The sequence below is a fragment of the Eutrigla gurnardus genome, assembly GCF_963514095.1.
Source record: "Eutrigla gurnardus genome assembly, chromosome: 21".
NCBI classification, from domain to species: Eukaryota; Metazoa; Chordata; class Actinopteri; order Perciformes; family Triglidae; genus Eutrigla; species Eutrigla gurnardus.
In genome coordinates, this window is record NC_139932.1 from 8932729 (window position 1) to 8951843 (window position 19115).

At 41.4% G+C, this 19115-nt stretch overlaps 4 protein-coding genes across 8 annotated transcripts; 3 read left to right on the plus strand and 1 right to left on the minus strand.

Annotated features, from left to right (window-relative positions):
• Positions 1-1288: 1288 nt before the first annotated feature.
• Positions 1289-6020, plus strand: hcls1 (hematopoietic cell-specific Lyn substrate 1). Of its 5 annotated transcripts, XM_084039279.1 has the most exons (16): positions 1289-1412; positions 1951-2034; positions 2118-2191; positions 2618-2741; positions 2830-2940; positions 3264-3318; positions 3403-3513; positions 3593-3703; positions 3785-3895; positions 3972-4027; positions 4125-4194; positions 4312-4460; positions 4551-4715; positions 5229-5421; positions 5501-5566; positions 5661-6020. In XM_084039279.1, exons 2-16 carry the CDS (start codon positions 1951-1953, stop codon positions 5795-5797), a joined length of 1617 nt encoding a protein of 538 aa, XP_083895405.1. In that variant the 5' UTR covers positions 1289-1412; the 3' UTR covers positions 5798-6020. The 5 variants fall into 5 exon arrangements, with proteins under 5 accessions (XP_083895405.1, XP_083895402.1, XP_083895403.1 ...); XM_084039276.1 differs by having other exon boundaries at positions 3264-3513; XM_084039277.1 differs by having other exon boundaries at positions 3264-3513; positions 5247-5421.
• A 322-nt stretch (positions 6021-6342) lies between these two features.
• llph (LLP homolog, long-term synaptic facilitation factor) lies at positions 6343-8383 on the minus strand. Its single transcript, XM_084039281.1, has 3 exons — positions 8278-8383; positions 7112-7334; positions 6343-6900 (listed from the first exon to the last, which is right to left on the minus strand). Exons 2-3 carry the CDS (start codon positions 7320-7322, stop codon positions 6737-6739), a joined length of 375 nt encoding a protein of 124 aa, XP_083895407.1. The 5' UTR covers positions 7323-7334; positions 8278-8383; the 3' UTR covers positions 6343-6736.
• A 126-nt stretch (positions 8384-8509) lies between these two features.
• On the plus strand, positions 8510-10592 carry pex26 (peroxisomal biogenesis factor 26). The gene is made up of 5 exons (XM_084038453.1): positions 8510-8829; positions 8918-9058; positions 9363-9688; positions 9787-9927; positions 10025-10592. The coding sequence occupies exons 1-5, from the start codon at positions 8624-8626 to the stop codon at positions 10120-10122; spliced, it is 912 nt and encodes a 303-aa protein (XP_083894579.1). The 5' UTR covers positions 8510-8623; the 3' UTR covers positions 10123-10592.
• Positions 10593-10928: 336 nt separating this feature from the next.
• usp18 (ubiquitin specific peptidase 18) lies at positions 10929-16440 on the plus strand. The gene is made up of 10 exons (XM_084038683.1): positions 10929-11123; positions 12105-12201; positions 12959-13101; positions 13177-13256; positions 13343-13477; positions 13906-14001; positions 14072-14233; positions 14323-14454; positions 14894-14937; positions 15913-16440. The coding sequence occupies exons 1-10, from the start codon at positions 11069-11071 to the stop codon at positions 15947-15949; spliced, it is 981 nt and encodes a 326-aa protein (XP_083894809.1). The 5' UTR covers positions 10929-11068; the 3' UTR covers positions 15950-16440.
• The last annotated feature ends 2675 nt before the right edge of the window (positions 16441-19115 follow it).

The following is a 19115-nucleotide window of genomic DNA, read 5'->3' on the forward strand; positions in this document are numbered from 1 at the left end:
GTTTCCATCACAACTATTTTTTGCATAGTGTCCATTGTGTTGTTGATACAGTTGTTTCACTTACATAAGCTCAAGTAGTAGTTTCTGTAGTTTAATTTGATGTGTTGCATTAGTGCTAGCTTTGAAGCTAAATGCTAAAAATGGTTAGCTTTTTAATGGCTGCCTGGCATGGGGATGGTTGTAACTGTTCTTAAAAAGTGTTACAACCTTCCCCATATGTTGACATTTTGTGATAAGCAAGAAGAAAGCGGCAAAGAAAAGGCCCAAGCCTGATGACACTGAAGATGCCAACTCCTCAGACAATGAAAATGTCTGCATTGTGTGCTTGGAGCACTTTGATAACTCACGGCCAAGGGAAGTGTGGATCAGATGTCAGCATTGTAGATTTTGGGCCCATGAAGCCTGCACCCCAGGCAAGGACAACTACATTTGCCACAACTGCCTATCTAATTAAACATATGTGCCTTAGGCAGTTTGCTATCTTCTGCACCTTAAAAACACACTGTTCAAAATAGGCAGTTCAACTATTCAAACGCCTTTTAGTTCTTACTAAGTATTTAGTGCAGCTTTGCACCACACTGTTCAAAAGTGGTTTGTTCCACAGAAATTCAAGTGTTCAAATACTTCACATTAACATGTTTCAGGCTACAAAACACACAAACAACAGACACCAGTTTATACTTTATTATTCTTTATTTTCTTTATTTTATGTTATATATATGTATTTATTTTATTGTATTTATTTTAACTGTATTTTACTTATACTTTTTATTTATTTTTTATCATTATTTTTGTATTCTGCCAAGTTTATGGTTCCTTCTTTATTATTCATTAAAGTTCTTGCATACATTTTTAGTGTAGATCTTTTTTTAAGTATAATAATTTAATTGTTACATCCATCCTCAAGTAGTGTTACAATTCACCCCGGTATTGGGGTAGGTTGTAACAACATACCTCTTTGTGTTTGACATTAATTTACATAATCTGTGATGGTGTAGTAGAAGTCCAAGTGTATGTCATTCACAGCAGACAAATATGGGTACCACCTGTCAAAATTTGAGATCTCTAGCACCAACAACCACTGAGTTACACTTGCTCAAACAAAAGGTGTTACTATCATCCCCGGTCTCCCCTATATATTGGACCTGCATTTATCGATTTAGTTATGTCTGCAATATTTTTTATCCCAAATATACATATGTTTTGTTACAACAGCAAAGCCGTATACATGTGATTAAATAAAGTGCGATAAAAAAAATATGGAAGGAAAACACCGGCGCGCGTTCACGTACGCGAGATGCGCGTTCACTTGTCGCCCATCAAACTGTCACAACTTGAGTGAAGAAGTTCAGGAACACTTTGTCGGTGTAATATCCACCTAAACACGGCTATATCAACCTGACAACTACAAGGTAAGGTTGTTTTATTCAAATGAACTGTAAGAAGCCTGTGTGTGTGTGTGCGTGTATTTGTGTCGACTCTTTAAACTGCATTAAGGAAGCAGATTTACTCAGACACGTAACGTCAGTTTCAGCAAACCGTTAGAAAAAGTGTTGGCATTAAACAATACAGTAAGAGGGGAAAGGCTAACATTAGGTAGCATTTATATATCACTATGTAGTTACCTGTGAATGTGTGTATATATACATAAAATATATTAAAAGTGAAAGCTAGTGACCTTTTAATAATTACATGAATATAGAGAACATTTGTATGCTTTTTAAACTCTGCAAAACGTCTTTCTCTTAAATAATATGTTAATATGTTCAGCATTTTAGTCTCTTTTTACTACATGAAGTGTGTTTCATTATGGGGAAATGTCAAAAATGACTTCCTTTTTGTGACTTGAGCAAATGCAGAACACGATTGTGGCTGTACACTCATAAATAGACAGAGAATAGATTGTCAGTGCATCAATACATTAAAGATCATGGTGTTTTACTTCCCCAGATGTGGAAGTCAGCTGTGGGCCACAACGTGACGGTGAAGGTGGCAGCAGAGGGGGACGACTGGGAGACAGACCCTGACTTTGAGGTACTGCATACTTCCTGGAGCTACCCACCACTGTCTACCATCAGTCTAACCCTTTTTTTTTTTTTTTTACTTGTGTGTTGCAGAATGACGTATCGGAGCAGGAGCAGAGGTGGGGGGCGAAGACCATCGAGGGCTCAGGAAGGAAGGAGCACATCAGGTAAGACACCTCGGTGTCTGAACCTTCGTCTAGAGGAAAACAGGTCAGAGTGGGCGCTGCGTAGCGACAGGAAGAGGAAGTGAGAGCAGAGAACAAGCTGTCAGGCAGCAAGTCTTTCCTAATATGGGTAATGTACGGCCATGACACTTGCTCACAAGTGTAGGTAGCTCTTTCTGAAAAGTCAAATATTTCTACATTAGTGAGTGAAGTCATGACCCCCGCTGGGACATTTTTAAATGCATTAAATGCAAATGCATCCTGTGTTGGGTGTTTATCCTCCTCCAGCAGCACAGCTGGGACAACCTGCATAGTATCTGTACTGAAATCTATTCACAGCGTATTAACTTTTATAAATCCTGACTTGATCAGTAGTTAGTTTGTGTACTGGTGTGTATCAGTGTGTTTGACCTCTGTGTGACCTGCCAGTGTTGCAGAGCTCAGGAACAAAGTGGCCATGGAGCACGAGCAGGGCAAGCAGAAGGACCAAACTCCCAAAGCGTCGTACGGATATGGAGGGAAGTTTGGAGTCGAAAAGGACCGAATGGACAAGGTTGACAGATTGTTCTTTTTGATGCTCAACATAAGCTCTCGCTGCCAGATTCGATCTATTTTCACTCCCGTGTGACTCCACTGTTCAGGTGGCTCTGGGGAACGACTATGTGGCACAGGTCGAGCAGCACTCCTCCCAGAAAGATGCAGCGCGGGGGTTCGGCGGGAAATACGGCGTCCAGAAAGACCGCGTCGACAAGGTGAGAAGACGAGTAGAGTTGTGATTATTATTAAACTTCAAAATCAAATCTCCGTACAACAAGTGTGACTACCAGCATGATTTTGTGACATTGCTTCCTTGTCTGGGAGCCAATCGTGGTCCAGTATAAAACTAAGTGTGATGTTGAAACTTTAAAATAAGGGAGATTAAGTAGAAGTAATTTAACCATTTGTTTAAAAATATTTAATGTATCTTTTTCTGTGAGAAACCCATATCTGACATATATGTAAAATAAATGTTTTTGATAGGGATCTTTAAAGCAATGTATGAACTTTAAATGCCATCTTTGTGTTGCGTGTTCAGTCTGCCATGGGCTTTGAATACAAAGGAGAGGTGAAGGAACATTCATCTCAGAAAGGTAAGCCGCCTGACCACCTTCTCACTTACAGTGTGAATACGTCATTAAAGTACAGAATCTTCCTAACAGTCCATGTGTTTTTAGATCACTCAAAGGGATTCGGAGGAAAGTACGGAGTGGAGAAGGAGAAAGTGGACAAAGCTGCTTTGGGGTACGACTATAAAGGAGAAACAGAGAAGCACCAGTCACAGAAGGGTGAGTTAAATTCGTAGCGTTTGTCTGTTTTTGACTCCTTTTTCGACTGACATCTGATTCATCTTCATTTCACTTTCAGATTACTCGAAGGGATTCGGAGGAAAGTACGGAGTGGAGAAGGAGAAAGTGGACAAAGCTGCTCTGGGCTACGATTATAAGAGCGAGACGGAGAAACACCAGTCACAGAAGGGTGAGTTAAAGTCGTAGCGTTTGTCCGTTTTTGACTCCTTTTTCTCGACTGACATCTGAATCGTCTTCATTCCACTTTCAGATTACTCAAAGGGATTCGGAGGAAAGTACGGAGTGGAGAAGGAGAAAGTGGACAAAGCTGCTCTGGGCTACGATTATAAGAGCGAGACGGAGAAACACCAGTCACAAAAAGGTGAGGGGACACCGACGCGTGCATTTTTTAAATATACTTGCAGCACATCTGACGGAACAAATTGTTGTCGGTTTAGATTATTCAGCAGGTTTTGGAGGTCGTTATGGAGTTCAGGCAGACCGCATGGATAAGGTCAGTCTTCCGTGCAGCGGATTTAATTAACTGACCATTCAGTCAGTATTGACAGATTGCAGAGTGAATGACTGCCGATCTGGACCTTGACTTTCAGAGTGCAGCAGGCTTCTCTGACATGGACTCTCCTACCACTGCGTATGAAAAGACACAACCATTAGAGGCCTGTAAGTCACCATGATCAACCCTTTCAATTAAAGCCACTAGTGCCGAGGTGTTCCCGTGCTCAAATGGCTGGAACGGCACAGAGGTCATCCACTGTATAACATCTCTGTCTTATGCAGCAACTGCAGGTGCGGGAAAACTGAAGGCACGTTTTGAGAACATGGCCAAAGCTTCGGACGAAGAGAACAAGAAGAAAGCGGACGAAGAGAGAGCGAGGAGACAAGCCAGAGAGAGCAGAGAGCGAGAGGCGGCCAAACGCCAGCAAGAGGTAACGAGGGACGCTGCACTGCGAACGCATGAAGAGGTCAAACAAAATAAAGTAACGCTCAGTGTGTTAATGAGTTTGTGTTTCCTGTAGGAGGAGAGAAGACGAGAAGAGGAAGAAGTCTGTCCGCCACCTGTTCCAGATGTTGCTCCAGAGGTGGAGTATGAAACGCTGTCACCAGAAAGCCACCACTACATGCCAGAGATACAAGAAATACCTGAGCCAGAACCAGAACCAGAACCGGAACCAGAACTAGAGGTAAACGCACTCAATGTCTCATTCAATCAGATATCAGAACGTAAATAAGGCTGGCAATATTCTATATTTTTGGTAGTAATACCAACAAAACAAAGTTTGAAGAAGAATAAAAAGTAAGAGAAAGCCATCAGTGTAGATAATTTCTCCCCATCAAACCGTCGATTCCCTGCATATCTTTCACATTTCTGTTGCACAAACTCAGAGTTTGTTTTAAAGCAGAATTAATATGTTCTAAATGTAAGGTGTTTACCCAGCCATATTTTTGTAGATGTGGGGCAGTTTTCTGTAACGTCAGTTGGAAAAAGGAAAGAAAAATCGTCAATTGTTGTACAATTTGCGCAAGGGCATTACTCAATTTTTGGCTGGCAACTTTGTTTGGATTAGGAAAGACAGATTCTTTTTTTTCACCCAGACATTTAGAAGCGTCTTTGAGGATTTTGGGAAAAGAAAAGATACTGGAACTAGGTACTCTTCTTAGGTCGTGCAATCAAAGATCATCTGTAATATTTCCAGGAGGAACCGGTATACGAAGAGGAACCGGAATACGAAGAGGAACCGGAATACGAAGAGCCACCGGAGTTGCCTCCCCGCTCAGATGATTTTCTGGAAGTGAACGCTCCTCCGCTACCTCACAGGTCAGAAGCTGTGGAGGAGGACGAAGGAGAGTACGAGGAACTTGCTGAACCGCCTCCTCCTGCGCCGATAGGTCTGTCTGAGCCGGTTGTCAGTTTAAACGTCAAACCTTTCACATGAGAAACACTCACTTCAACGTTTCTCTTTAACAGCTGACAACGACTATGAAGACCTGTCGAATGGCCTGCAGGCACAAGCAATTTATGACTATGAAGGAGGTATGACACCTTTCAAGTTGATCATTTTTGACATTTGTCAATTATCCTTCAACATTTGTGAGGACGAGTCCTTTTCCACTCCTTTCCCACACAGAGGCTGATGATGAGATCTCCTTCAACCCGGATGACATCATCACCAACATAGAGATGATTGACGAAGGCTGGTGGAAGGGGCAGTGTCACGGACGCGTTGGTCTGTTCCCGTCTGCTTACGTTCAGCTGATGCAGTGAGCAGTGAAGGTTGTGCACAAGCTTCACGTAAAACGGTCACGTTTCTTGGGTTGTCTTAGATTTAAGATGGCTCCGGATTTGCTGATTTCTAGATTTATTGTGTAATATCTCGCTTAGGGTCTGTGGCAATGAGCATCCGACTGTATGACATTATTAGTGGCAAGGAGTTAGATATTTAATCTGCAATGAATCGACTTGACGGAATAAAATATTCTACAGGCAAGCATCTTTGTTTGGTTTGTGTTCCAACAACTTTAATTCATCAACTTTTCATCAGTGACAATTTACTGTAACTTCAGGGGTTTTATCATTTTCCATCTTTCACTGGAAATGCATCTTATTGTGATCTCATTGTCTCATCATTCTGCTCTCTTAGTTAGTGATTGAAAGCAAAGTATGGTTGAAGGAATCAGTTAAAGAAGTTATTTTTATCTATGATCACAATATATAATTTTATGAATCACACGTTGAAATAGGAATAATATTCCAGTTACAGAGGGACAACGAACTGAGGGGGGAAAATAAGGAATGACATGCAACAAAACTCAGTGATATTGATTTTAACTATATTGCCCAGTCTTTAGTAAACAAGCATATGAAAAAATAATTTGGAATAGAAAACACATGCATCCCCTGCATTGTTATGAGATACTTAGACAAGCTAAGGGCTAAGGGTTTCTTAAAAGTCGTCTCTAAACGTGTCCTTACATGAAGATGAAGCTGCTGTTCCATAAGAACAAACATCTTTTTCCTGCAGTTAATTACTTAATGAATACAGATTATGTTGCACAGCCACGAATCGTGTAATTCACTGAACAGAATGAGATTCAATAGCAGAAATTCCACAGTTATCATGTATACAACAATACATGGAATACTTCAGTATTCCCGCAGCAAAAGTCTTTAAGGCAAAGCAAAGTTCTTTTGGTTTTGTCTGGATCACCAGGCAACGCCCTTCTTATTCTTGCCCTGGCCACTTTTCTTCCCCATCCGTTTGCCTTTCAGTTTCTTGGCCTGCCGTTGGTTCATCCACACAGGGTACTGACCATTCTCATCCAACAGGGTTTTCTTGTTGCGCTTGCTGTCCATGTCCATTTTCCCATCTGTTACATAAAAGACAAACATTAATTAATGTGTTGCTTTGTTTCAGCTTCTCAAGGAAGCCAGGATGATATTAAATACATGTGCCTGAAAGACACATCTACCAAAAAATGGTTTAAAATGACCTTTTGCTACACTTTAAATGGAAAGTATGTAACGGGAAGACATGTACAACTATAAAAGCTGTAGCTTCCCTGTGTACCTCTCACTCACCTTCTTCTGCTCCCACTTCCACTTCTGTCTCCTTCTTGACCTTGTCAGCTGGAACCACGGTGGCGATCTCCTCCAAGTCAGTCATGACAGCTTCTCCTTTCTTATCCAGACTCAGAGCTTGTTTCAGACGGGCCAGCTCCTTGGGAGCATATTTCTTCCTCTTCTCTGCACGCATCTTCCTCTTCCATTTGCTTCGGAGGCTTTTTGCCATTTTAAGGATGATCTGAAAAAACAAAAACAGACCCGTCAAACTAATCTCCAGCATTCTGGATGCAAAATTGTATGTAGACACTTAGCAGCCCTCTAATGCCCCACAATTCCAATGGATATTTAATTTTTGTTTGATTGTATATTAAGTTTCTCTGCGATGCATTAGCTACCAAGCACACTTATTCACTTGAGGTTCAACACTCACGTATGAATACATTATTTTTCAGTTTCAGGACAATTTCTTACACATTTAATTCCTTATCCATTTACTTTCTCTTTTTTGATGAAGACACCCACAAAATGATTCTCCCAAAAAGGACAAGAAATTTAGCAAGAGCAGTCTGTAAATGCATTAAGATATTGTGTGATGTACTATATATTTTATAGTACATATTTTAAACAGCAGTATTTTTGGTGTGTTTCAGGTGCAATTTAAGGGAGGAACGTTCTCAAATCTACAGCTCACATGACATTTATAGTTAGATTATAGTGACAGATGGTATTAAACGTGAGAGGTGGTGCGATTATCTGTCCAAAGCTCCACAGCAGGATAAGATATTGCTTGATGGAGGTGAGTTATAGCATAAACGGTTTCCCCATGAGGGTCCTGCTAACTTAATATGGCGTAATATCCAAGTTATAACATCCCTGTCTACATATTAACCAGAATAATACAGCTACACGTATACATTGTCACTATTTCGCCGTAGTTTCAATACATGAGCATAGTTAGCAGAGTACGGCTATTAACGTCACAATGTGCGTTAACTGTGCTAGCTCGCTGTTAGCTATCCGAAACTAAAGCAGCACAAGCACAGCTAGCTAATGTTTGCTAGCGCGTTGTTAGCTATCCAAAACTAAAGCAGCCCCAGCGTACACGTCACAGCTAGCTAATTCCGCGTAGTAAATTAATGAAGCGTATTAATTCCACATATAAACCGTCAGCGGTAACTTACAGTAAAGTAACGTTAAGTTAGCTGTTTAAATGTCCTCCGTAGACAGTCGGAACACACACACACTGCTCCGTGCACGTGCTGACGAGTTGGGAAAAACTGATGACGCGTGTTTGAAGAAACCGCAACACGATTGGTTGATTCAGTCAGTCTTGACATTCCAACACCTGATTGGCTTAGCGATCTCAAACCCGGAAGAGTGAAGGATTATGGATTGTAAACAAAACGCCAAACCCTCAAACAGGTGTATTTCACGTACAGGTATAAACTGAGCTGCTTAAAGTAAAGCAGTGTCTTTTAGGGTCGTAAAACAGTTTTTGTGTTTTGTCGTATTGGTGATGAATTTGTCATGAGCGGTTGTTCGACCAGTATGGCTGCTGCTCGCAGCTTCGTCTCAGTCAGCACCCCGCCGCTCACTTCTGCTGTAACACAGATGTTCAGCATGTTGGACGCCGCCGCAGAGCAAATGGTGGTCCACCAAGACTTCCAGGCAGCCTTTGACACCTGCGACAGAGGCCTGGAGAGTCTCAGCAGCGTGGAGCTCGACGACAACAGGTGAAAGTCTAAATGCAGCTCAGTGTAAGGTCTGTGCATCCTGCACGGTTATGCCAATGTGCGTGTTTCTCTGTTTTTGTCTTCTCAGATGTGGAGAGTTGAAGGCTGGCTTCTGCATCTTGGGGATTCAAGCACTGGCTGAGCTGAATCAGTGGCACGGTGTCCTCTCCTGGGTCCTTCAGCAGTACGACTACCAGGAGAAAATACCAGCTAAAATAATGCAGCTGTGGTGAGTAGAGTTGAAGCTTTTGGTCGATGAATTGATCAACAAAATGAAAGGGAAATATGTCTAACTCTTGGCTTCACTTCATTCACTTTGGGGAATTGTGATTGTCCTTTTCACTGTTTTCTGGCGTTATATATGGTGTACATTAAATACATAAAAAACAAAGAATAAACAGAAACAGAAAAACTTTTTCCCTTGATAAATGACCGAAACATTTATTATTTTTCTGTTGATTGACTAATGAATTAACCCAGGGATCTTTTAAACTCTACATCCATTGAATATATTTCCTCTCTCATGTATGCAGCATACTTCTTTACTCCAAGGTGGGAGAGCCCGCCGTGATGCAGGAGGCAGCCAGAGTTTGGTTACACTGCCCCTCCAACAGCAGGGTATCGGGGTTCGGGACGGTGGCGGAGCTGTACCTGCTGCATGTCCTCGTGCCTCTTGGACACCGAGATGAGGCTCTGGAGCTGATCGACGGTGAGGTTGGAAGCGGTGCGTTCACGGCGGACCAGAGGCAGACGGCACTGGAGGTTGTAGAAGAAAAAGAGCAAGGGAATCAAGAACCGCCTGTGAATCCTGGGATCAGTCCAAACTCTGAGCTCACTGCACATCCTGTCTCAGCTCAAGGTCTTACATTTCAACCCAGCCCTCATGAAAAGCAGTATATCGAGTTATATAAGTATAAATCATGAATGCAGATTTCTGAATGTGTTTCTGTTCTACAGGATCTGTAATCTGTAAACTTGAAGCCATGCTCAGGTTTTTGTACAGAAAACTGTTGGTGCCCGTTTCTGGATCGTTCTCTCTTCGAAAGATCTTTCTGGCTGCCGTCCTTCTCTACATGCTTTTTTTACGCATGGATCCAGGTTGGATTAAATGTTCTACGAAGCTCGGTTTCATCAGAAGGTTCCGTTGAAGTATAAAGCATTTGACTGTGCATTTCTTCCTGTTCTTTCCCCACAGCTCTTCCGTCTTCATTTATGTGGATTTCCAAACTTCTCCAGCTGCTCAGACAGACGTGGACTGCCATGTTTGCACCGTACTATAAAGCTATCACATAGAGACCTTGAAAGACTGTATAATCACAACTTGTTTCGTTCATTATTTTTGGTTAATTTTTACTTTGTTGTGTTGGTAAGAGAATATAACAAGGAAAGTGCATCACTGAGGTTAAAATATTTTTCCACAGGATGACCTGGGCTGGTCAAGAAATCAGCAGCAGCACATAGTTATAACATAACATTCTTTACATTTGTTTTTAGAATTGTATGATTGTAGTGTAAACCTGTCAAATATTTTTTTAAAGAGAACTGAATGATGTTTGACTCAGATATTGATTAATTAACTTTTGATTGGAATCTGATCTGAAACCAGAATGCATTCCCGGTCATTGTGTGTACGTTGTTCGTGTAATTCAGCCATATGTTTAAGAAATACTATACATTTCATGCAAAAAATAGGCATATCAATCATGATGGTGATAATATTTTAGATAAGAATATGATGGAACCGTACAACGGTGTTGCATCACATGTCATTTGAACTTTGTTATACTTTTTAATACAAAGGAAGGTAATAACATTTAGATAAAAGAATAAATAATAATGATTAGAATACCCTCTGGAATGATTTACATTAATATAAGATGTTACTGTGACAGTCCTTCTTAACAGAAAATGTAGCTCAGTCTTCAGGGTGTTGCTCTTTGACTCCAGAGACCTGGGTTCAAATCACCCTTTATTAAAAACATAAGTCCTACTATACAACAGAGCTGGGTTTAAAAAGTCTGCGCATGGCAACTTTTAAGTTTCGATTCCAGCAACGCGACGACCGGAAAACGAAAGTGAAGCAGGAGCTGCAGCTGTGAGTGTTTACTGTGAGAGGAACGGAGCAATCCTGTAAAAGACAGGGAAGAAACGAAACTTCTCTTCGATAAAGGAGTCCAGGAGTCCTGCTTTGTCTCCAGACCTTCAGGCGGTGAACGGACACCGTGACGTTAAGTCTGTGATGATGTCTGGACGGCTCTATAGTTGTTTTTCAAACTGGAGGGACCATCACTTTGGTAAGTAGACCACGTTCCGCCTGTCTGGTGACGCTGTTTGTTGATAAATATGAGTTTTGCTCAGAGTATCACGTAAAACAAAAAAAGCCCTATATGTGATGTGCTTCCGCTGTTTACGAGGCTCTAGTTGTATTGGACTGCATTGTATTGGTGTTTGTAATGGATGTGCTCCTGTATCTAGTATGCAAATGAGGTGAAAAATGAATGTATATGAAACATTTAAATAGAATTGCAATACAAGTGAAGTACACAGAAATACGCAGCACAATAAAAACAGTAAATGGATAAAACAGGAGGCAGTGCCCTCTAGTGTGCCTTACCAGTGGAGAAAACGAGTTGCAGTTCAAATATTGTACTTCAGATATGATTTCAGACATGTTCAGGGGATAGAAAACAAGTACAATTACATATTTACTCTCAGATGTTCCTCTGGAAACCCCAGCACCAGGCCCTTCAGGATTCTTCAGTCACCCACACGATCAGCTGTTATAATAACAATATGGGTGAATAAAGACCTCCATGGGCTCCACCACAACCTGTAACAATGCAGTTTCTTACACACAACGTGTGATTTCTTCAGTGAGTTTCCTACTTTTACCACATTTCGCTCAATTATTTTTCTCTTCACAACCAATAAATCCCTCATGTGCGAAGCAGTGACATAGAAAACAAAATACTGACCTTGGACCTGTGTAAAATAAACATCTCCTGTACATAGGGCCTTAAATCAATAAACCAAAGGCGTCACCGTCGCTCTGCCTTCCGTGAAATGATTGATTAGTTTATTTTGATAAAATATGCAAGTGAGGTGGGTGTTCTGTGCAGCTACATTTACCTTTAGCGTCAGGATATCACCGTCACATTTTCACACGTGTCAAAGCCCCTGTAGCATTCTGGGGGCCTCGCTGGGCCGTGGATAACGTTCTCGGTTCAAGTTTTCATAAACAGGATTGTTTTAACACTTCTGATGGTCTGTCACAGGAATGAGAGGCCTCGCCAACAACCATCTGTCCTGCTGTGTGAACACGTTGCTCCAGACCTTTTCTGCCACCTGGGAAGTAGGAGACCTACTAGACAAGTACGAATAATCATATGACCTTGACTTATGAAGCGGTAATAGCTTTGTGTCTGTGAGGGACCAGGCAGAAGAGACAGTGTAATTAATGAGGTTTACCCAAATCCCAACACATTTGGTCTTTCTAGCCTTCCATCAACCTGTTGTGTAAAGGTAAGTCAATGCCCTTAAAGTTCTCCGTTTTGCTGGAGGAATGTCACATCATGACACAGACACGTCTACTATTTGTCCTAAGAGAGAAAGGTAACTGGTTGCTTTGTGTCCTAGACTTTAAATCAAACCGTGTCGGATGTTCTTGGAAAATGTTGGCAAAAAATCCGGATAAAAATGAAGGCAATCCAGGCCCTCCTAAATTTAAGTCCAAAAAGGAGGAAATATTAAAAAGCCTTAATTATAGTGGTTGAATCGTTAAAAGAGGCAGCATGTTTCGACCACTGTGGGTCTACGTCAGGGCCAAATGGCCCCCGTGTGGGTCGCCTTCCTGTTTACTACTTTCTTCCGTTGGGTCGAGCTTCTCAATGTTACTAAGTAAAGAAATGTGTTGTGCAAAACCTCAATAACAATGTAAGACTTTATTCTTCTAGATAAAACAAGAACCGTGCAATAAACTCATGAAAACACACATGTTAACAAGCAAGATATTCTCATAATAAATGATCAGAATGTCTATAGATAAGAGTGTACAGGTGTCAGTCTGGATCCACGGCTACTTCTCTCAGGTGCTAGGAAAATAACAATGGGGTTTTCTGAATTGCACAAGGTGGGAAGCCGCCGGTGTGCGAGGAGATGATCGTAACGTCGCCCTCCAGCTGAAGAGAGTTCTCGCAGACATGAGGAGCGACCGCCCTCAGCATTCCTCTCATCAGGGCTTCCTCCGCTCTCTGGACAGGAACTGCCTTCGACGTAAGAAACAACAACGGTACCAAATATTTGAACACTGATGCGTTTCATCTGACAACGTCTGACAATGTTTTGCAGTAAATACGCAGCACGACGCCGACGAGGTCTTCCTCTCCATCCTGAACCTCTTGCAGCAGCAGATGGATGACAAAGATCTGGTTGGTCTTCAGTCATGAACGTTGGTCATTCCTCCGACTGTAAGTGCATCATCTTTACCGTGCCTGTATTTTGTTTTCTCTACCAGGCTCTTGAAATCCAGATGTTGTACAAGATTCCTGTGGCGACGTACCTGCAGTGTTTGGAGTGTTCCTCCGTCCAGACGCTGACCAGCTACCTGCTCAACCTGCCGCTGCACGTCAAGGAAGATCACGATTCCCTGGTGCTGTTCACTTTCATTTAGATGTCGATTGTTTTTACGGAATATCTTTGGAGGTAGATGAGATGATCAATACCACGAGGAAACTACAGCTTGTTGCTGGTAAGCTTAGCTTTCTTGGCAAAGTCGGTGTTAAGAAATAGTCCATAATTTAACCCCCGTAAAAAAACAAAACTAATTTACACTTAATTCTTTGTATGGAATAAACACAGAAAATATGAGGTGTTAATTAGTGAGCATTAGAGGTGCTGAGCTTTGGCCACAGCCAGCCTGGCTGTTTCCACGTTTCCAGTCTTTATGCTCAGCGGTCTCAATCTTCTCATCTAACTCCTGAAAGAAAGAAAATAACATAAACACATTTCTTAAAACATTTCCTAAGAACGATTACAGTAAACTTTCCTGAAATTGTTCTTTACATGAACCTTTTTCAGGTAGACTGCATGGCCTCCTTCTTTGAGCACCAGGAGCTAACGGGCATAAATTGCTGCTTTTGTGAACAATGTGGGAAGAAGACTCCGTCTAAACGGGTGAGGTTTGGTTCAAATGCTTCACCGGATGTATAAACCACCAACTAAAAACTCTTTCTTTCTTTCTCAGTCTGTCAAACTGCTCTCCCTGCCCCGTATCTTGTGCATGCACCTGAAAAGGTTTAGGAATATTCGTGGTAACACCAAAAAACTGGATTGCAAGGTTACCTTTCCGGAAACCGTCGACTTCTCTGACTCTCTTAAGGAAGCGTTCTCCTCAGACTTTGCCCCGGTACTTAAATAACATTATTATTATTAATAATAATAATAATACCTGCGCCTTGTATATTTTGTCATCCACAAATGTATTTGTTCTTCCAGAATGACTGCAAGTACAAACTGCATGCAGTGGTGGTGCATTCTGGATATGCGACGTGTGGGCACTATACTGCCTACGTCTGGAACCGTGTGAACCAGTGCTGGTGCTATGCAGATGACAGCCATGTCAAACAGGTACGTCCACTCTGACACAATCTCTCACTTTAATGCAGTTTATTTCTGGTTTACGCTTGTTGAAGACTTTGAAAAATAATAATTTACATAAAAAAACGTTATTGCACATGAAACATGAATGGCTCCCCCTAGTGTTTGGTTTGTCCTTTCTGGCCTGCCGTAGAAACCTGTTCCATATGTAGATATAAACGAGTCATTCTCAGGTAACGAAGCAGGATTCTTATTCTCAGGTGATTATGCACATACTTCTGCCATTAGATCCCCCAAAAAAGTATGAAATGCACATTTTGTGAAAGCTTGTATCTGAAATAGTTGCAGGTTTGCTCTCTGAAGTCATTAGCTAAAGGAAAATATAGATTTTTCTGTCTAGTTCAAGAGGTATTTTTTGTATAGCTATAATTCAGTTTTATGCAAATGTGTGATGCAATCCAACACGCAGGCTTCCTGGAAAGAGGTGCAGAAAACCTATGGAGGAGATCGCAGGTAAATTTCACAAAACAAGTTCTTATGGAATACATGAAGAATATGGAGTCTTCACTTCACCGTATTGGGAATTGCTCTCATTTGCTTTCTTGGCGATAGATGTGAAGATTGATAGCATTCTTATATCTGCATGCTAGAAACAAAGCTGCAGCCTGTTAGCTTAGCTCAGCTAGTCTGGCTCTGTGGAACGCTAAGATGGGGAATTCTTCTTCCTTCGTGGCTTAACGTGACCGTGCAGCACCTCAGGGCTCTGTTCTGGTTCACCTGTTTTACTCCCATTTATTCACATCATTTAAGAGTGATCATCTCATTAACTCCTGGCAGGAAAGCGAAAAATTGTATTTCCTAAAATGTCAAACTTTTCCTTTTAGTTCTGAGCAGGAAACGGCATGTTCTGAAATGAATTGCTGAGCCTAATACAGAGAGCTATTCAGACTTTTATTTCTTTTCGCATTTACAATTCCAGTCCTGTGTTCAGCCTCATCTATAAAATTGTCTCACTTTCCAAAAATTTGGAATACAGCAACCATCGCCAGCAGCAAAAAGTAACAAAAAAACATGTGACTCCCATTTTAGCCCACTTAAACCGGCCTCCAGTTGCTTTCAGAATTTTTAGATTTTTATTAATAACATTTAAAGCCTTACATGCTTGACTCCTGCCGCCATCACGCAGCTTTTATCTTCTTACTTACGGAAATGGCTTCAGATCTTCAGACAAAGCCTTATTGTCTGTTCCTAAGATTAAAGACTAATGGTGGCTATGTTTTTGCTGTGAAGGCTCCAAACTTTTTAACTCATAAACAGAGGAAATCCGTCTTGTCTGTCATGTTGTATCGTCTTTCAGCAGCTTTTGGCAAATAATGATATTATTTTATTCTTGTTTTATCCCTTAAGTCAGACATAGACGCATAACTTTGTTCTTTTGCATTTCTTATTCTGTCTTTAAAATGTTAAATGCTGTTATTTTTTTTACAGTGACACTGCTTACATGCTGATGTACAGAAAAGCTTAGAAAGAGGAAGGGACGACAACCTGAACCATCAGGTTGAATGGATGCAGATGAATTATACTTGGTGATGGTGCAATATTGAAACTATGGGAGTTTTCTAAACCTTTGTTTGCGTTATAATCATAACTTATAAATGTCATTTTATTGTACATGGTGAGGGGTTTCATGTTTAATGCTTTTCTGAGCTCATTCAGATTGTTTAGATATCAACACAGTCATTGAAAACACCAGCAGGGGGCGATGAAGACTCGACGCACTGACAGGTTTTCCACCCTCAGACCACACACACTGTGAACACACTCGGTGGGGTGGGGGGTTTGGTTTGAAAAGAATGCTTAGCTTAGATATTCACTGTTTGGGGGGAAATACCTGCTATTGCAGTCAGTCTTGATTTCCCTGACGCTGCTGTATAATATATGACTCACCCATGAAGAACAATGAAGTCATTTTTTTTTCTCATTTGGGCTGCCAAAAATAAAATCTGTTATTTTATGCATTGCTTTTTTTCACTACTGCAGACCCTTTAATGTGCCTTGGTGTTTTTTTTCTTATTGATGCCTCAACAGCGGCTCATCTCCAACCACACGGGCTCGACATAAAGGCGCTCTATGGTGCCGTTCCTGTACGAACCATACGGTTAAGAGAGGTTAAATGTGGCAGTCGCAGCCACGCTCGGTACGGTCTGTCAGCAGAGCCTCTGAAGTTCCCAGTGGCCTCGCCAAGAGTCGGGGGGACCGTGTGAAATGGTGCCTATGTGCTGCAGAGCTCTGACAGAATGGAACATGTCTGCACAGTGCCACAGGCAGCGGGCCTCATGCTTAGTCATCTCGCTGCCATGCGGCACAGGCGCAGCTTTGTGTATAGGGGTGTCTTCCTCCTGCGTTCACACCAAAGAACAGGGCTGGATGTTGCATGTTTAGATTCAGGCGACTCATTTAGAGCTCATCTGCTCCTCTGACGTGTGAAGTAAGAAGGTGACACTGGAAACTAGCAATACGCCATTGTCTTCCACTCGTGAAGGACATGCTCAGATCATTCAAATAAAGCTGCTGAAATCAGTATTTTAAAATTGACAGTGGTTGTTTAACTTGCAGAAGTATTTTTTTAACCTAACTGCAGTTCCTCATATCTATGAATTTCCTTTAGCTTGTTGCTTTTGTTTTATAGGTCTCAACTTAATCATTTTGGTTCACTCTCATTGCTCTTTTTACTGCTAAACTGGCAGACACATTTCCAGTAATATAAAAATTGTAATAATATAACAGAAAGGGGCCGTTGTGCATGTAATTTTACTGTCAACACTTTAAGTACATTTAGCTGAAATATTTCTGTACTTTCATCAGAGAATCAGATAATATAATATATGTATATATCAGAGAATATAACTTTTACTTGGCGAATATTTGCATTAGGTTTTTTTTTTTAACTGACTAAAATAAAGGAACTAAATATTCCTCCACCCCAGTCAAATTATCATTAATGTGTCGGCATCATTTTAATGTTTTAGCTCATCGAGGCGCAGCTCATTTAACTAATGCATCATAGCTTTATTTGTTGACTAAATTTGCAAACTGACTATTAACTTAAGCTGTCAGGTACACGTTTCTGTCTGAAAAGTAGTAGGTTAGAACTATAAAGAGGATTAGTTACCGTCCACTACCTAATAACTGTTAAAAAAAAGGTACATTTGGTATTTCCATCCCTATTATCCAGACTGTGAACAAGCAGGCCAACGGAAATTATAGAAGAAACAACAACAAAGAAGTGATGATTCTCTTTGTGGTGTTTTAATTAATAATTCACGCTGTCTGATCGTGTGTCAACAGACGTTAGACGAGCACCTGTCCAGCAGCACAACCCTGACGCCGACCACAACACAGACACTTAACAATGCATCAGCATGACATAGGAAGCGAAGCCTCGAAGCCACACGAGTGAAGTCTGACCAAACGTCTGGACGTCTTTGTTTCCTTCCCACCACGTGTCTCGGTTGTTTGAGGTTGAGCTGTGGCCAATAGATGCGGTTATGCAGACACTTTATTGTAGATCAAAACACGATTTCGTTTGAGCTCTCTCCCTTGATCAGCCAGCCGAAGACACCTTGTCTTGTATTGTTTTGGCATATCATTCTTTCCAGCGACAGATATATTCGGTGTGATTGTCGTCCCAGTGGGCACGTAGGCTGTGATGATATTACTCCTTCTCAGCGTGGCACTTTGGAAAATATATCAGGGTTTTTTTTTTCATTATTGCTTTTTCGTCATTGTTGATGTGTGTTGACCAGTTACTAGGTGAGCACACCACTGTGATGCATTGAGGAGAAAATGGAATTTGGCTATTTGAGAGCTCTTAAATTTTCCCTTTTTTTTCTGTGTGCGGAGGATTTCTCTGGCTTAGGGAAGTGCCTGTGCCTGACTTGATTTTTTTCCAAAGTGGCAGCCAGCTAGCAGGTATTCCAGGTCTCCTCTTGTCTATTTCACAATACTAATCACCAATAATGCCATGTCACATGGCAGAGTAGCCCTCATAATCTGCTGCCACATCTAGGAGGAAGTTGAGCCTTTGTTACCGCACATTTGCAAATGATAGCACGCTAACGAAGAAGGTGAACATCGCAGCTGCTTAGCATCAGCACATTAGCATTGTTCACGTTAGCGTTCGCTATGTACAGCTTCACGGAGTAACATGGCTTTAGATTGGTTTTATTTTTGTGATATTAAAGTTGTATACTGGGATATATATATATTATGTTATGTTATGATGCACAGACTCTACATGTAGATGATCTTGACATGCAAATGTCGGCTCAAAGACACCTCGTACAGAGCAGTAAGTGAGGAGCCAACAGGCACTCGATGGCTGTATAAAACAGGGTCAGCGTGACCATGAGGGGTCCTCGATGCAGCCTTTACTGATACACCCCAAATATTGTGCAGTATGCTGCAGCAGATTGCAAGATTAGCCGTGGACAGACACAGAGGTGCACGCTCACTCACTCACGGACACATGCTGCTTTTGGCGTTATAGGGAAGTCTAGCTCTCTGCTTCATTCAGGATCTACGGCTTCATCTTTTTGGTTTTATTTTTACAGCATTAAAAAAGGAAGTGAACTCATTCATGCAACGTCTCGACACAGTTCCCTTTTTTTCTGCTCGGGACAGAGATTGTG

Excerpts from the sequence above, each read along its gene's own strand:
- usp18 (XM_084038683.1), top strand. The coding sequence starts at position 11,069 with ATGATGTCTGGACGGCTCTATAGTTGTTTTTCAAACTGGAGGGACCAT. Across the intron at positions 12,202-12,958 it reads GTAGGAGACCTACTAGACAA|GTGGGAAGCCGCCGGTGTGC; the intron begins GTACGAATAATC and ends GAATTGCACAAG. Across the intron at positions 14,234-14,322 it reads TCTCCTCAGACTTTGCCCCG|AATGACTGCAAGTACAAACT; the intron begins GTACTTAAATAA and ends TTGTTCTTCCAG.
- llph (XM_084039281.1), bottom strand. The coding sequence starts at position 7,322 with ATGGCAAAAAGCCTCCGAAGCAAATGGAAGAGGAAGATGCGTGCAGAG. Across the intron at positions 6,901-7,111 it reads GGAAGTGGGAGCAGAAGAAG|ATGGGAAAATGGACATGGAC; the intron begins GTGAGTGAGAGG and ends TTTATGTAACAG.
- pex26 (XM_084038453.1), top strand. The coding sequence starts at position 8,624 with ATGAGCGGTTGTTCGACCAGTATGGCTGCTGCTCGCAGCTTCGTCTCA. Across the intron at positions 9,059-9,362 it reads GCTAAAATAATGCAGCTGTG|CATACTTCTTTACTCCAAGG; the intron begins GTGAGTAGAGTT and ends TCATGTATGCAG. Across the intron at positions 9,928-10,024 it reads TTTTTTACGCATGGATCCAG|CTCTTCCGTCTTCATTTATG; the intron begins GTTGGATTAAAT and ends CTTTCCCCACAG.
- hcls1 (XM_084039276.1), top strand. The coding sequence starts at position 1,951 with ATGTGGAAGTCAGCTGTGGGCCACAACGTGACGGTGAAGGTGGCAGCA. Across the intron at positions 2,035-2,117 it reads AGACAGACCCTGACTTTGAG|AATGACGTATCGGAGCAGGA; the intron begins GTACTGCATACT and ends TGTGTGTTGCAG. Across the intron at positions 4,028-4,124 it reads AGGCAGACCGCATGGATAAG|AGTGCAGCAGGCTTCTCTGA; the intron begins GTCAGTCTTCCG and ends CTTGACTTTCAG.